The following is a 15015-nucleotide window of genomic DNA, read 5'->3' as shown; positions in this document are numbered from 1 at the left end:
ATTATTAACTTTTAAACAGCTTGGGGGCACCTCGGTGGCTCAGTTGCTTAAGCATTGGACTCTTGGTTTCAGCTCAGGTCATGATCTCAGGGTAGTAGGATCAAGCTCCACGTCTGGTTCCCTGCTCAGCACAAAGTCTGCTTCAGTTTCTCTCTCTCCTTCTCCCTCTGCCTCTCCTCTGTCTGTCTCTCTCTGTCTCTCAAATAAATAATAATTTTTTTTAAAAAACCAGCTTGCAGAAAAGGAGAAGTAATCTTATTTAAACATACATACATACAGAACCATGGAGAACATATGACCATAATGATGTGTATCAGGGGAAAATGGAGCCGTGTTCTTAGTACTTGATTTTGTATCCTCAGGACCTACCAAGTACCTGGCTTCAACTGTTCCTCAAAAATAAGCGTGAAATATAGAAGTGGAAAATGAATTCTCTTGATTTTCTTTCCTACAACATCATTAGTCATCTCTGCCCAACTGGAAGTAAATTTGTCAATCCAAATGTGTGACATTTAAAAGGAATATTTTTTAAACGCTTTTTTTTTTTCAAAAATAGGAGTGACTATTAATGATAAAAAAATAGCAAGTTAGATTCTGTTCTTTTACTTCCACTAGATTATTTTCAACCTTATTAATGTTTAGTGTCTCAAGACAGAGCACTGTCCTAGGTACCTGTTTCTTAGAGTATTTGATAACTATTAGGAGTCATGATATCTGTCCTTAACAAACACAGTATAAAGGAGAATGACAAAATATTTTAAAACTCTGTCATGCATGATAAACTATGAATTAAAATCTTCAGTGCCTTTCTTTCTCTTTAACAAGGCCAAGCTTGTTTTTTAAAAAGTGGGGCAAGGGAGACTTCTGTTCTGCCTGCCTTCGGCAGTAGCCCTACACTCTCTACACTTGATTGGGCTAAGGATGTTGATAACTTCAAAAGGGTGCTTTATTGTGTCCAGCCAGGTTACATTACACACAGACCAGGTCAGAGCTCTCATCTGTGTTGTAGGTGAGAGCGATGTGGCGCAGTTATGCTTCTGTGGTCTCACAGCTAAGGATACTGCCCACTGTGCCACTTTCTCTGCTGCTTGCAGAAATTCCAAGTGCGCCGAAACTAAGGTGGTACAGTGCTTAACCAAAGTGATAAATGTGTTTAGATGGGAGTTAACTTAATATGTGAAATATTTCTCACCTCCCTCCTACTTTCCACCCCCACACAAGTACACTCCTATTGAATCCTAGGTGTGAACACCTAGATATTTCACTCTGACTCAACTTTCCATTCTCATATTTGATAAGATTGACACAAATGAAATACATTTGATAACATCCAACTGTATGTCTTGAGCATCTCTAGAACGTTCAGTAGGTAGATTAAGGAGATGAAAACAAAACTAACCAAATATTTTTCTCTTACAAAAGAAAATAATTGAATCCCTTTGATAAATAACTAACTTACTGAGTGTTTACTACATCCCCGGCACTGTTTTAATTGCATCCATTTGCCCATACACTACAGCAGCTCACACTCTAAAGATGGGGAAATAGAAGCTTTGAGAAGTTAAATAACTTGCCTAAAGTTGCACCTGGCAAAAGGCAGAGACATGTTTTGAATACAAGTAGTCTGACTCCTAAATCTGATTATTAACCTCCATGCTCTACTGACTCTGAGTAAATGAATCCAGAGTACCCCTGATGTCTTTAAAATAAGATTTAGTTTTCCTAAAATATACCTCTTTAGTGGAACATAAGTGCTGCTTAAAGCAAGGTATGCCTGTGGAAACCAGTGCTATAATTTTAGGACTTTCCCTCTAACTAATGAAGGGCATTTTCTTTGCAAGAGAATTAAGCACAAAATTGTGCAAGGATTGAAACGCTCTCAGAAACCAGGATTACACCCACTTTGGCATGCTGTGTCAAGCACCCAGGGCAGAAGTAAAGAAAAGCAGGCTGGAGTGAATGGTTACAGACTCAAATTTGAGCCTCAGCCATATATGTGGGTTAGTTTCCAAATGGACATTTACATTGCCTTTATGTGGATCAAGTTGGTGTTTATTTGCCAAACGTGTTATTTAGATCTAGGAAAAAGATGGCGCGGCCCCAGGGAAATTGCACAATTATAACCTAAGTAGGCTCCCCAGCTAACTTCAGATAAAGGGGGCCCCAGAGTGTTTGATAAACATAGCATCTAATAGTTCATTGATTTTTTTCGGGGGGGGGGCAGTTTTGCAGTAGGTCCCAGTTGGGACTTGTGGACTGACACCCAGCCTTTGCGGTTGCTCTCACCGTGATGCATTCCTGGTCCTGACTTGGGTGGAGAGGGAGAAGAAGGGGAGCCAGAGATTATCTTTGTGAAAAATCTAGCTTTTATTACATCACCTAAAGTAGCACAACCTGCTACACTAATGAAATCGTGTTCTTGGTTGAAAAGGGCAATTGTTAGCCTGACTTTGTGCGCACTAAAAACATTCCCCCAATCTTGTTAAATTATTGCTCTCATTTCAGATTTTTATGGCTGTGCAGCTTACCAGCCCTCATTTCTTTACGTTTCATTCATTTTCCTTGTATTGATGATTAATGGAGGATGTCGAATGTTAGAGTGAGCAGGCATCAGCAATTGCAAGATCATAATTAGTTTAGCTGACGAGGGCCTCTGATAGCACTTGCATCTGGATGGAAAAATTACCCTATAGGGAACTGGCTGCTCACCAGGTCTTTTTAGTGATACATTGTGAAACACCCGATGAATCAAATGCCCTTTCAATGCCAAGAAAGTGTTCCAGTCTTGAAGCCAAAATTATGTCTGCAGAAAGCTTTCCATTTGAAATGTATCAGAGTACAATTATAACCATTGTATTTTCTTGGCAGGGATACCACTCGTCTACAGTATGGACTCAAGTTAAATAAATTGCCTAAATTTTATGAATCCCTGAAATTTTGACTTACGGTATTTGTAATTTTAAATTTATAATAAAATTGGGTTCCAGCAACATTTTTTCCACTCTTTATCTAACGTGCATATTTTATCATTAAAGGCTTTGCTTCCTAGAGAAAAGAGAGTGAAGTTGCAATTCAGGCTTTTTTTTTTTTTTTTTTTTTCAGCAAGAGCATTTCATTTCCTGCCTGTTAGTATTTGCGCCTACAAACACAGCCTGACTTTTGTTTCAATGAGTTTAATGGAATCATTACTTGATAGCAAGAATGGAACAAGCAATACTAATTATCTACTTTTAAATATTCTTAGAGTATTTTTGAATCTGGTGATTACAGAATTCAGCCCACTAAAATCAATTTGTATTCGGAAATGCTTGTGATTTCCAAGTCTGAGGCAAATAAAATAAATAGCCATTGATGGGACTGGCTTGTCTGGCTTCAGCAGGCACCTCATAAGGGTTCTCAGTAATACTGTACTTTGAGTTGGCACAAGTTTTGACTGGTCCCCTCAGCTTTGGGAAATAGAGGGTGTTCTCTTTCGAAGTTTACAATTGCAACCCAAAAACTAGAATTGAGTGTGTGACATCCTCTTAATACTTGTGTTACATGAATGACATTCCAAAAGACACAAATCAGGTTTAATTTTAAATGGTTTCCATACTGCATTTATTCCACGCTTGACTATATTTCTAAATCTCAGGTAGCCTGTGCTCCCCCCTTTCTAAAGTATATTAAACATATTGCCACGTTCTGTCCTGTGACTTTTGTTTTGACACTTTTAAAAGGTATATTTTAGGGTTCAGCATTTAGGAGCCATCATTAAAGGCACAAAACCCAAAGTTCAAAAAGTTAAAGCTGTTTCTGTGAAAAGCCTTTGGTGTTGCACACACCTCATCCATCACTGTAGGGTTAATTATAATGAAAATCAGTGGTGCCTATTAAACACAATTGAACCTGACCTCATTATGGGCAGTGTGGTTTTATACTGTCATTGTTGCTAGTCTAAAGACAAAACTCCTGGGTTGATTTGGTCTAACTCCACTGATCATGTGACTCACCTCTGACCTTGTGTTTTTTTCCCCGTTTCAGAGGCGAAGAGGCTCGGGTGTTTTTTGTGCCAATTGCTTGACCACAAAGACCTCTCTCTGGCGAAAGAATGCAAATGGCGGATATGTATGCAACGCGTGTGGCCTCTACCAGAAGCTTCACTCGGTAAGAGCTTGTTAGACTGTTTGAGGAAAAGCTTTATAAAGCAGCCTGGTCTGTGGTGTGATGTGTACCATTCCCTGGCTTGCAGTGCCTGCTCCCGCAGAGTTTAATAGAGTCACTTTGAGAGCACCTGTGATTTATGGTGAAGTGGCCTTAGATGTTATGGGGAGATATATTTGAGATCATTAGTAATGCATTATGCTTCTTTTGATATAAAAGAAGAAAATGATTGATTTCTGAGAACTTCCCATAACAGATAGTCAAATTAATGGTTATCAGAATTTGGTGAAATTAATTTAGGCAGAAAGGAGAAACCTTAAAAGTTCAAACACCCATAAAAAGGGTTTTAAAAAGAGGACTCTCCTATTTCACATAAAATACAGGCAGGTAAAGAATGCTTATTTTCACATAGACTTCAGAATTTGCAATGTCCTCTTGGCTGCTTTGGGTGCTAGAAGTCAGGCATAGTCAGAAGAGTGGGTCTGAACTAGGACCTAAGAATGCCAGGTGAATCTCTTCAGTTCTTCAGATGGATATATTCGAGTGAGGTATCTGAGGGCCCGAAAGGCACCCACCCAGTAGAGTAAGGTGCGAAAGTGACTTCTCTAGCTGACTTTTTAACTGTCCAGCTGACTTCTTTCTGTGACTCACTGAGGTCCTTCCAGAACATCCTATGATAAAGTTTAAGCTCCCAAATTCCCCCCATCTACATATTAACTTGACTTCCTGGAGGATTTTTTTTTTTTTTTTTTTTTTTTTTAGTTTAGGAAGTTTATCTGCTGACAAGAACTGCCTTAAAAATAGGAATACCCCACTTAGTAAACAGAAATCCATTTCCCTCTGCCTTTTTCGTTTTGTTTGGCATTTTCCCATAGCTCTTAGTACAGCCAATGAATAAATTACAGCTACAGGGAATACAGTTTTAGACAAAACGTCCTCATAAACAGACCATTGGAAGCACTCTTTTAAAAAACGCATGCTGCCAACAATACTAATTGGTGGTAAACTGTAAAGCTTCAGTTATTGCATGTAGCTAGCAGATTCTCCCCTCCATACCGCATCACCTTCCTTTTGCTTCACCTTCACCATTTTAGCACAGCAATAAGCTTTCATTTAATGAGTACGACATTAATGATTTTAATTGAATTCTGGCCAATCAGAGGCCAAGAATTAATTAAACTACTGCTCTTCCAGGTTATGATAATTTAACAACTATGATATAAAGTAAACTTTTTCTTTTACAATTATTTTAATATTCATCTCTCCAGAGGCAAGATGTTGTTCAGTTTTGAGTTTCTTTACATCGTAAATTTAAATACATAAAGGTTATGCTCACATGTCAAAGACTGTCACAAAAGTTACAAAAGTTTTAAAAGGGTATTAATTCAAATTTTAGGTTTCCTGATAGATAGGTATTAAACACTGCATATTTTCATAATACAAATATGAGCTTTTTATAAACCTGAGCACTCTGAGCAAAATAAATGAATGTGGCATATCCAAGGGATGTGGCATTTTCATTCTGAAACCAATAATTGATTTGTCAATGACAAGTGTGTTATCTTTCTTGCCTTCAGAATGCCTCTGTGACAATAGAAACATCCCAAGAAGAATTTATGTTATGTTTTTTTTAAGGTCTAAAAGGTACTCTCTTGCATTAAAGTACATTTTTCTAGGAATAATTCACAAATTACATATTATATATGTGTATGTATGTATAAAAAAATATTTATTTCATTCTTTGTAGAAATTATTTGCTGATTTCAGTAATCTTCTAGAAGACTCAGGTTTTAGCTCACTTAAAGATTTTCCTAAATTTTAATCGGTAAATTTGCATTAATTTATTAAACTTATTCTTTTGGTTTTATAAATCAAAGTTAGAGTTTTAACTGCAAGTAAAGTTTCTAGCATAGTCCTATCTATGGATTTTAGTCATATAATACAAATGCTTATTGAACGTGTACATAAATACCAATCATATAGTGCCTAAGCTGAATAAAAACCAAACTGAGTAAAAGTCAGCATTTAATCAAAGTGCAGAGTAGAATGGTGTATCAGGTATTTGGACCAAAGCTACAGAAGAATTTAGTTTTTCAGCAGAAAACAAATGCCTCACCTGTTAACAAGTAAAATTTTCCATAGTGATTATGTAAAATCCTATTAAACAAGGAGAAATAAAAGTGAAAGGTTAAATAAAAATAGTTTGCCACTGGTAGGGCTTTGATTACCTAATCTATTTCCTCATGATTCTGTTCATTTGTCTTTGATTACTTATGCCCTGATATTTAGTACTTTATATTCACATTTGCCATTATTTAGAAGAATGCACGTAGTCGTCAGCTCGGGCTGCCATTACAAACTACCATAGACTGGGTGGCTTGGACAGCAGAATATATTTTCACACGGTTCTAGAGGCTGGAGGTCTGAGGTCAGAGTACCAGGGTGGCCGGGTTCTGGTTGGAGAGCTCTTTTCCTGGCTTGGGAAAGGCCTCCTTCTCTCTGTGTCCTCATCTAACCTTACTTGTCTCCTAAAGACCAGATCTCCAGATCCAGGCACACTGTGAGGTAGAGCTTCAACACACGGATGAGTCTGTAGCGATGTACAGTTTTGCCACTGTTGTCATTAAAACCTATCTCCTCTGTTCCTATATTAACTAGTGCATGACTCACAAGTTGAGAAATAGTTCAGAAAAATCATGTTTCTTCAAGTAACTTTCTACACAGTTTTATCACTAAATGATGCAATTCCAAAATCTATTGAGTTTGGAAAAGCTGTTTTTAAGTAGATTAAAGTTTTCAGTCCTCCCTGCAAAGTTGGACATGATTTAATTAGGCTAAAATAGTGTGCTTTGGTTCCTGCCTCTGATCCTGCTTAAGGCAAAAGGAGGAGATTTAGTAAATCTATAACATAAAGTCTACCCTTGCTTTGAACTTAAGTGTGGTTCATATTTGCGAGGAAATGTTAATGCATTTTAATGTCTTTTTTCACGTCTCCCTTTTATGTATTGTGTGTGTGTGTGTTCTCTGCAGACTCCCAGGCCTTTAAACATCATTAAACAAAACAACGGTGAGCAGATCATTAGGAGAAGGACAAGAAAGCGCCTTAACCCAGAGGCACTTCAGACTGAGCAGCTCAACAAACAGCAGAGAGGGGGCAGTGAGGAGCAGGTCAACGGAAGCCCCTTAGAGAGGAGGTCAGAAGATCATTTAACTGAAGGTCACCAGAGAGAAATTCCGCTCCCTAGCCTGAGTAAATACGAAGCCCAGGGTTCATTGACTAAAAGCCATTCTGCTCAGCAGCCAGTCCTGGTCAGCCAAACTCTGGATATTCACAAAAGGATGCAACCTTTGCACATTCAGATAAAAAGTCCTCAGGAAAGTACTGGAGACCCAGGAAATAGTTCATCCGTGTCAGAAGGCAAAGGAAGTTCTGAGAGAGGCAGTCCCATAGAAAAGTATATGAGACCTGCGAAACACCCAAATTATTCACCACCAGGCAGCCCTATTGAAAAGTACCAGTACCCTCTTTTCGGACTTCCCTTTGTACATAATGACTTCCAGAGTGAAGCTGATTGGCTGCGGTTCTGGAGTAAATATAAGCTCTCTGTTCCTGGGAATCCGCACTACTTGAGTCACGTGCCTGGCCTACCAAATCCTTGCCAAAACTATGTGCCTTATCCCACCTTCAATCTGCCTCCTCATTTTTCAGCTGTTGGATCAGACAATGACATTCCTCTAGATTTGGCGATCAAGCATTCCAGACCTGGGCCAACTGCAAACGGTGCCTCCAAGGAGAAACCGAAGGCACCGTCAAGTGTAAAAAGTGAAGGTCCCTTGAATGTAGTAAAAACAGAGAAAGTTGATAGAAGTACTCAAGATGAACTTTCAACAAAATGTGTGCACTGTGGCATTGTCTTTCTGGATGAAGTGATGTATGCTTTGCATATGAGTTGCCATGGTGACAGTGGACCTTTCCAGTGCAGCATATGCCAGCATCTTTGCACGGACAAATATGACTTCACAACTCATATCCAGAGGGGCCTGCATAGGAACAATGCACAAGTGGAAAAAAATGGAAAACCTAAAGAGTAAAACCTTAGCACTTAGCACAATTAAATAGAAATAGGTTTTCTTGATGGGAATTCAATAGCTTGTAATGTCTTATGAAGACCTATTAAAAAATACTTCATAGAGCCTGCCTTATCCAACATGAAATTCCCTTCTTTTATTCTTTCTTTTGATGAGTAGGTTACCAAGATTAAAAAGTGAGACAAATGGTCAGTGAGAAGAAAAATAAAAATGGAAGATGGTAAATAGTCATGTTTTAGAATCTAGTAAGTCAAAAAACCATCTTGGCGAATGTGTACTGTGGAAATGGTCCATAAGAAGTATCACCAGACTCTAATTATTACGTTTGTAAAGGAAGAGATCAAAACTATCTAGAATTTGAAAGGGTTTACATACTATGATACTAATGCAGTATTGGGCTGGCCATTGGACCATCTGTTCATAAACCCATAAGTCGTTGCCTAAATGTAGAAGTATCTGGAAATCTTAGGCAGATGAGGAGAAGTCCAGTCTCCAGGGCAGTGAAACGAAAATAGCACCTCTTACATCAGTCTCCTCTCATTGACCATGTTTCTGACTTAGACCTAGAAAGGCGAGCTGTGGTTAGGCTTGGTGAGAGAGCCCAAGGAAAGTGACAGATGGTGGCACGATGATTTTGGCCAGCCCTGCCTGTACATACACATGCACACCCTCTCTGATATTTTTGTCCTTTAGATGTTCAGATACTCCGTTCAAAAGTAGTCCTTTTGTTTGCAATTTAGGTTCGTTTTGTCCAAATATATATATATGCATTTTTAAAAACAGTGTCCTCAGTGCTTACATAGTCTTTTTTTTTTTTAAGCCAGAATATTTTTCTCGTATGTGATGAAGCAGTTTGGATTTGTTTTTTAAGCCTCCTCTTGGTCACCAATCAATCTCACTTGGCACGTTATAACTAAAGGGATCCCCCCTCCATTCAAAAGGTTAGATGGATACAAAAGTCCAGACCATGGGCTTCATTTGTTTAGAATACATGGTATTTCTCCACAAGGTAACCTGCTGTATTATTTATTTTCTTTTGGTTAAATGTAACTTCCAAACTTTGTGGCCAGGCAGCGTCTAAGGTTACGTCACCACAGACTGACACTTGGTATATGTACCAGTCACTCCCTTCATTAGATTTATACAGGTTTCATTACGTAGCATTAAATAGGATTCTTCGAAGTATATCTTCATAGTACTTTTAATACTTAAGGCTTTGTAAAACTATCCATGAAGGGAAAGCTCCTCAGCATAACTGCTCAGGGAAATAGGGCTACATAACTGAACATTAAGTAATTGGTTAAAGGTGCTGGTAGTCGAGCCCCAATGCTTGCTACGAGGATGTATGTACAAGGACTGACTTTAATAATTTGCATTATATTGTCCCAACCAGTAGTTTATTTTTTGCCACGGAGATGTAGAAGATATTACAAGCTACTGGATGCACTGTCAGATTAACTTATTTCATTAAAGAAGTTGGGAGAACAAATAGGAGAAAAAAACTTATTTTTCTAGTAAATATTAATGTATTACATTTCAAATAATGGTGCCTGACATATTGAATAATTATTTTCTACAGTGTACGTATGCAACAAAGATATTCCATCATGCATTAGAGTCAGTTCTGGCTCTGCCTAGCTGTTTACATTTGCAAATGTAGCAAACAAGGTAATGAAGCAACTATTTCTATTGCGGTAGATACCTTTTTTGTGTGTGTGTGTGTGCATTAAAGTTGTAAACGGTAACATGAAACAAATGGAAGTTCTTGATATAACGGTATGGAAAACAAGAAGGAAATGAAAATATTTTTATGCCTACTTAGGAAAAAAAAAGGGTAGCACTATTCATTCCAAGTACTTTTTTTTTTTAATTTTTAAGCTCTTAACTCACATTGTTATGCTTAAAATGATAAACATATATCCTCTTTTTATTGCTTTGTCTATGTTTCGGATGAAACATTTCAGAAATTATTTTGATAAGCGCTGCCGGCCCCCGCAGCACTGGTGTTTTTATTGCGTTCTGTAGCCGTGTTTGCACTCAGTTTTACAGAATTCCCAGTTGCTTTGTATCGTTTTGTTGTGTTTGGGTTTTGTTTCTTTTTTCCCAGTGCCAGGTCTTTGTTCCTTAAAGTTGGATGGCAGGTAGAGTTCAAGCAGTTTGTGACTGTCGTAGTGAATGAAGTTAAAATGTCTTTCTGATGTGTTGTCATTTCCATTCTTGCATTTTTGTTTTCATGTAAAAAAAAAAACAGAAAAAAAAAAAACAAAAACAAAAAAAACAAAAACAAAAAAAAGGGAGAGAAAGAGAAAAAAAGAAATCAGGACTAAGCCTTCAGCTTCAGTTTCATTTTTAAAGGGCCCTATTCTGATCTCACCTGTCTAGCTCTAATATTCACATCAGCTGAAATAAAGAGGTGGCGTGAGGAGCTCTGACATGCAAATTACGTGATGCTAACTTATCTTTCTTAGGAATTTCGATGAATGCATCTCAAAATGTACAGGCAGACTTGAGAGGTGGCCATTATAAAGATCTTAAAAAGAGAGGAGATTTCCCAAACAACAAAACATTTTTTCATTTTCTTAGTAGAAAGACTAGTAACCAAGTGCACTGTGGCAATCCTTAAGCAACATTATATGTGAACTGCTCAAATCAGCAAAATACCAGAAGTTTGGTTAACTTGGGCAATATTACAGGTATGACTTTTTGGGCAAAACTATTCCATAAACAATTTCTCCAGTGTGTCAGATACAAATAGGTTGTTCATTTTTGGCATGTATTCCTTTTTTTTTTTTAATCTGATTTTTGTTTTCTCAGACAGATGTAGTAGTAATGATTAGCATTGGAAAATACATATCACTATTCTTGGAATATTTATGGTCAGTCTGCTTTCAGTAGAATATTCTTGATAGCATTGACACGATAGATCTTATTCCATATTCCTTTATTATTGATTATTTTATTCTCATTTTTGCTTTCATTTATACGTATTTTGATGGAGAAGAGGTTGGGCTTTTAAAAAATAAGAAAAGTTATTGTAACACTAAAATACCCCTTATTTTTTGACTTCTGAAAGCCTTTGTTCCATGTCTCAAAATATAAAAATGGTTGGTTGTTATTTTTATTTGGTTTATACAGTTTCCAAATGATTTTGCCTTAAATTGTGATTTTAAGTGAGCTATTTAGGTACTTAGCATTTTTTTAAAGAACCTTCAAAATGATTTAGGAATTTCCCCATCTTGGAAAAGGCTTCCCCCATGATGAAAACTATATGCCAGCTAAAATTATATACCATTGAAAAACTGTAAGTCTTTTGAAATTACTTGTCTCTATTCCAAATCAAGCTTTGGGTCAAACTTTAGGTCAGGACCAGCTTACGCATTCATTCTGCCTTTTCTTACTCTTTCTTTCTTCCTCTATCACCTATATATTCATACTGTTGTTTGGGATAGAAAAATCATAATGAGTCAGCCCACCGAGCCAGCCCACCTTGGAAGGATGTGGATTAAGAGACACTACAGGACTCTAAGTGAATGAGAAAAGGATGGAGCTCTAAACCTTAACATGTTAACTCTGTAGTTCAAAAGGAAAAGAGTGTGCCCATTCTTTCTACATGACATATTGAGATGTTCTTTTAAAAAATCAACTTTTAAGATAGTGATGTTTTGTTCTAAACTGTTCTCTTTTAGTAAAGGTAGATTTTAGAAAACAAGCATGGGGATTCTTTTCTAAGGTAATATTAATGAGAAGAAAAAAAGTGATTATCTTTAACAGCTCTTTGTTGAAGCCTGTGGTAGCACATTATGTTTATGATTGCACATGTGCACATAATCTATTATGATCCAATGCAAATACAGCTCCAAAAATATTAAATGTATATATATTTTAAAATGCCTGAGGATATACATTTTTCTTAATAAATTGAAGAGTATCAATACTGCTATTAAAAGAATTATTAGCCTTCTGCTGTGTGGCTGCAAAACATCACAAGGTGACCTGTCTTGAGACCTCTGAACTGCCTGCCTGTTTAGTTAGTGAACATTAATGCGATTCCAAGTGGGAATATCTGTCATGCAGTGGTGGAAGCATGGAGTGTAGAGCCTGGTGGTCAGCTCCTGTGCTGTATGCCAGCCTTTTCCCTAAAGTTTACATGGGCTCACAGTCCTTGGGTTGAGGGTCATGCCAAAAAAAAAAAAAAAAAGAAAAAAATGCAAGGCGTCTTTGGTAAGCAAGTAGGTGAGAGGTTGCTGGCTGTCCCTAGATCACAGGAGAAAATGCCGGATTTGAAATTCAACCAGAATATGAAACTAAATATGCTAACCAAAGGTAGGTACCATTAGGTGGAATTCAATCAGTAGTCAGCTGTAAATGAGAAGAGGATAGAAAGACATGCATTGGGACTTTGAAAGGATATGTTATTTTCCCAAAGAAAAACTTGGCCAAGGGCAGAAGGATGGCTTCTCTGGAGAACACTTCCTTTTGGTTTTCCATTAGTGTTTCGTAGACAGCTGATTCACACATTTCTGATAGTAGTGCAATTGTTTAGAAATTGTCCACAACTATTTGCAGTAATTAGGACCTCTGGAAGACACTAGGGCAGAAGTGTGTGAAGTCAGGGATGAAGAGAATGTGAAATTCAACATTGATCCACACATGGAAACTGGATAATGTCTGCTCATGTGTTGTTCTCTTAAAAGGAAAGGTAGAGCTGTAAGCTTCACTCCATCCTACACCAGAGAAAAGCAAGAGTAACTTTACATGGAAGTAACATTTAGCCTTCAGCAGAGAAGATGGTCCTTCAAGACCCATAAGTCCCAAAACTGGATCCTGGTTCTACCCCTGGTTGTTTTTCATTTTATGACCTGCAGCAAATCACTTTTTCTTTTCGTTCCTCAGGTTCCTCACCTGTAAAATGGAAAAAAATATATTAATAATAATAATATTAATAATAATAATAATAATGGTAATGTAGTACTTGTTTTGTAAAGCACTTTGAGATCCTTGGTTGAAGGGCACCATAGGAGTGCCAAGTATTATTATATGGCCAAGGGGCTTTATTTAAATTCTCAGTTCCCAAGGGCCAGGAAAGGTTGGGGTCATTTTTGTTAAAGATGAGCTGTAAATATCATACTAGACAGCCTATAGTGTTGACTATGAAGAGGCAAAACTATTACAAGGCTGATAAAACAATAGTTTCTTAATGGCTACCAACAAGGCAAATATCACAGTAAGAAATGCCAAATTCCTTAGGGTGGACTATTTGACAACGTGGTTAATTGGGGGGTGGGATGGGGTTGGGAAACATCTCAAAATGCCAATGTAAAATTAACTTACAGCAATATTCACCAGCAGAAAATGTCTTTCATATGGAATGATTTCATGTTGCTAAGAAAAAATTCAATTTGTAGTCCTGATTTGAATATTAGAATGTTGGCTATAATAGTTCTGTTCTTACAACACATGGAATTTTTTTTGTTTTATTTAATTTTGTTTTCATAGTGCATGTTCATTTCTACTCACAAACATGTTCTTGGTGTATTTCTTATGCAAACAATCTTCAGGCAGCAAAGATGTCTGTTACATCTAAACTTGAATAATAAAGTTTTACCACCAGTTATACATAATGGCGTTGTATGGTTTATATGGATTCATTTCATCCACACAGCAATAGGAAATACAGACCATTATAACATATAGACAGGCTCTGATGAATTGAGATGGTGAAATCAAATCATCATTTTCAAAGAGATGACTAAGATTGAAAAGGCCTGGATTCTCTCAACTTGTTTTGCTTTGCTTTTTATTTTTTCTTTAACCAATCTCTTATTGATATATCTTGTGTAAAAGAAAAAAAATTATACTAGCTTCTTGAGGAAGATTAACAATAAAAAAAAACATTTATTTCAAAAACATTTAAGTATTGAGTGCTGAGCATTGAGTGATGATTATGTTACAATTTGTAAAAATTCCTGCTTTTGAAGCTTAACTTTTATTCAGTTCAGTGTACTCACATATGATGTGAAGGTCCTGGTGATAATCTAAAGAAGTTTATATCAATATATTACATGCCTTGTTTGTTTGCTTAAAATGAAATTAATCAGAGAGGTTTCCTGAAGGATGATTTTGAAAGAAGGAAGAAGAAATCCAGGTAGGAGAAAGACATGGGAAAATTCACCCAAGTGTTTTTAACCAGATTTAAAAAAAAAAAAAAAAAAAAAGACAGGGCTTACAGTATTTAACTCACTGCTTCAGAAGATTTGTTTGGAAAATTTCAAATTATTTAGTATCTACTCTCCTTATACAAACCTCGCCTCTGATTTTTGGGAGCCTAAATGAACTAATCCCTCCTTCCCTTCCTGTCTTTCTCTTTCTCTCTCTCTCTCTCTCTCTCTCTCTCTCTCTTTCTAGCTTGTTCTCTTCTTCCTCATTTTGGAAACAGTAGAGACTTTGAGGTGCTTTCATAATGCTGATAAGCTTGTTTCACAGCTGGAGCCACATGCTCTAGATAAGAGTGGTAGTAACGCTGAATGTGATTTCTTTATGCAGAACTTGATTCTTCTACCAGGGACCACTTTTCAGATTAGGTAGACTACACTTTGTTCTCACCCAGAACTGTGCGAATCCCATGCAGAAAGAACTCTGTGACCATCAGCTATTTACCATTGTTGGAGGGGAAAGAGTAAGCAGGAGTCAGCACTGTAAGCCCTCCCGCACCTTTCGGTCTCCATCTCTGGGAGGGTAGAGCAGGGATCAGAAACTCAGTTGCACAAAGAAAGCAGGCCAGTA

At 37.2% G+C, this 15015-nt stretch overlaps 1 protein-coding gene across 10 annotated transcripts in view; it reads left to right on the top strand.

Moving 5' to 3' along the window:
* The window catches only part of TRPS1 (transcriptional repressor GATA binding 1), a 257131-nt gene extending 243278 nt beyond the window's left edge, over positions 1 to 13853 (top strand). For all 10 annotated transcript variants that reach the window (XM_077847017.1, XM_077847019.1, XM_077847023.1 and 7 more), the window contains 2 exons: positions 4024 to 4146; positions 7174 to 13853. In XM_077847017.1, coding sequence (XP_077703143.1) covers positions 4024 to 4146; positions 7174 to 8235 — 1185 coding nt within the window. In that variant the 3' untranslated portion in view covers positions 8236 to 13853. The remainder of the gene's footprint in view (positions 1 to 4023; positions 4147 to 7173) is intronic.
* Positions 13854 to 15015: the final 1162 nt, after the last annotated feature.

Source organism: Canis aureus, chromosome 14 (assembly GCF_053574225.1).
Source record: "Canis aureus isolate CA01 chromosome 14, VMU_Caureus_v.1.0, whole genome shotgun sequence".
NCBI lineage: Eukaryota > Metazoa > Chordata > Mammalia > Carnivora > Canidae > Canis > Canis aureus.
The sequence above is the reverse complement of the archived record's forward strand: the minus strand, read 5'-3'. Positions and strand labels throughout refer to the sequence as shown.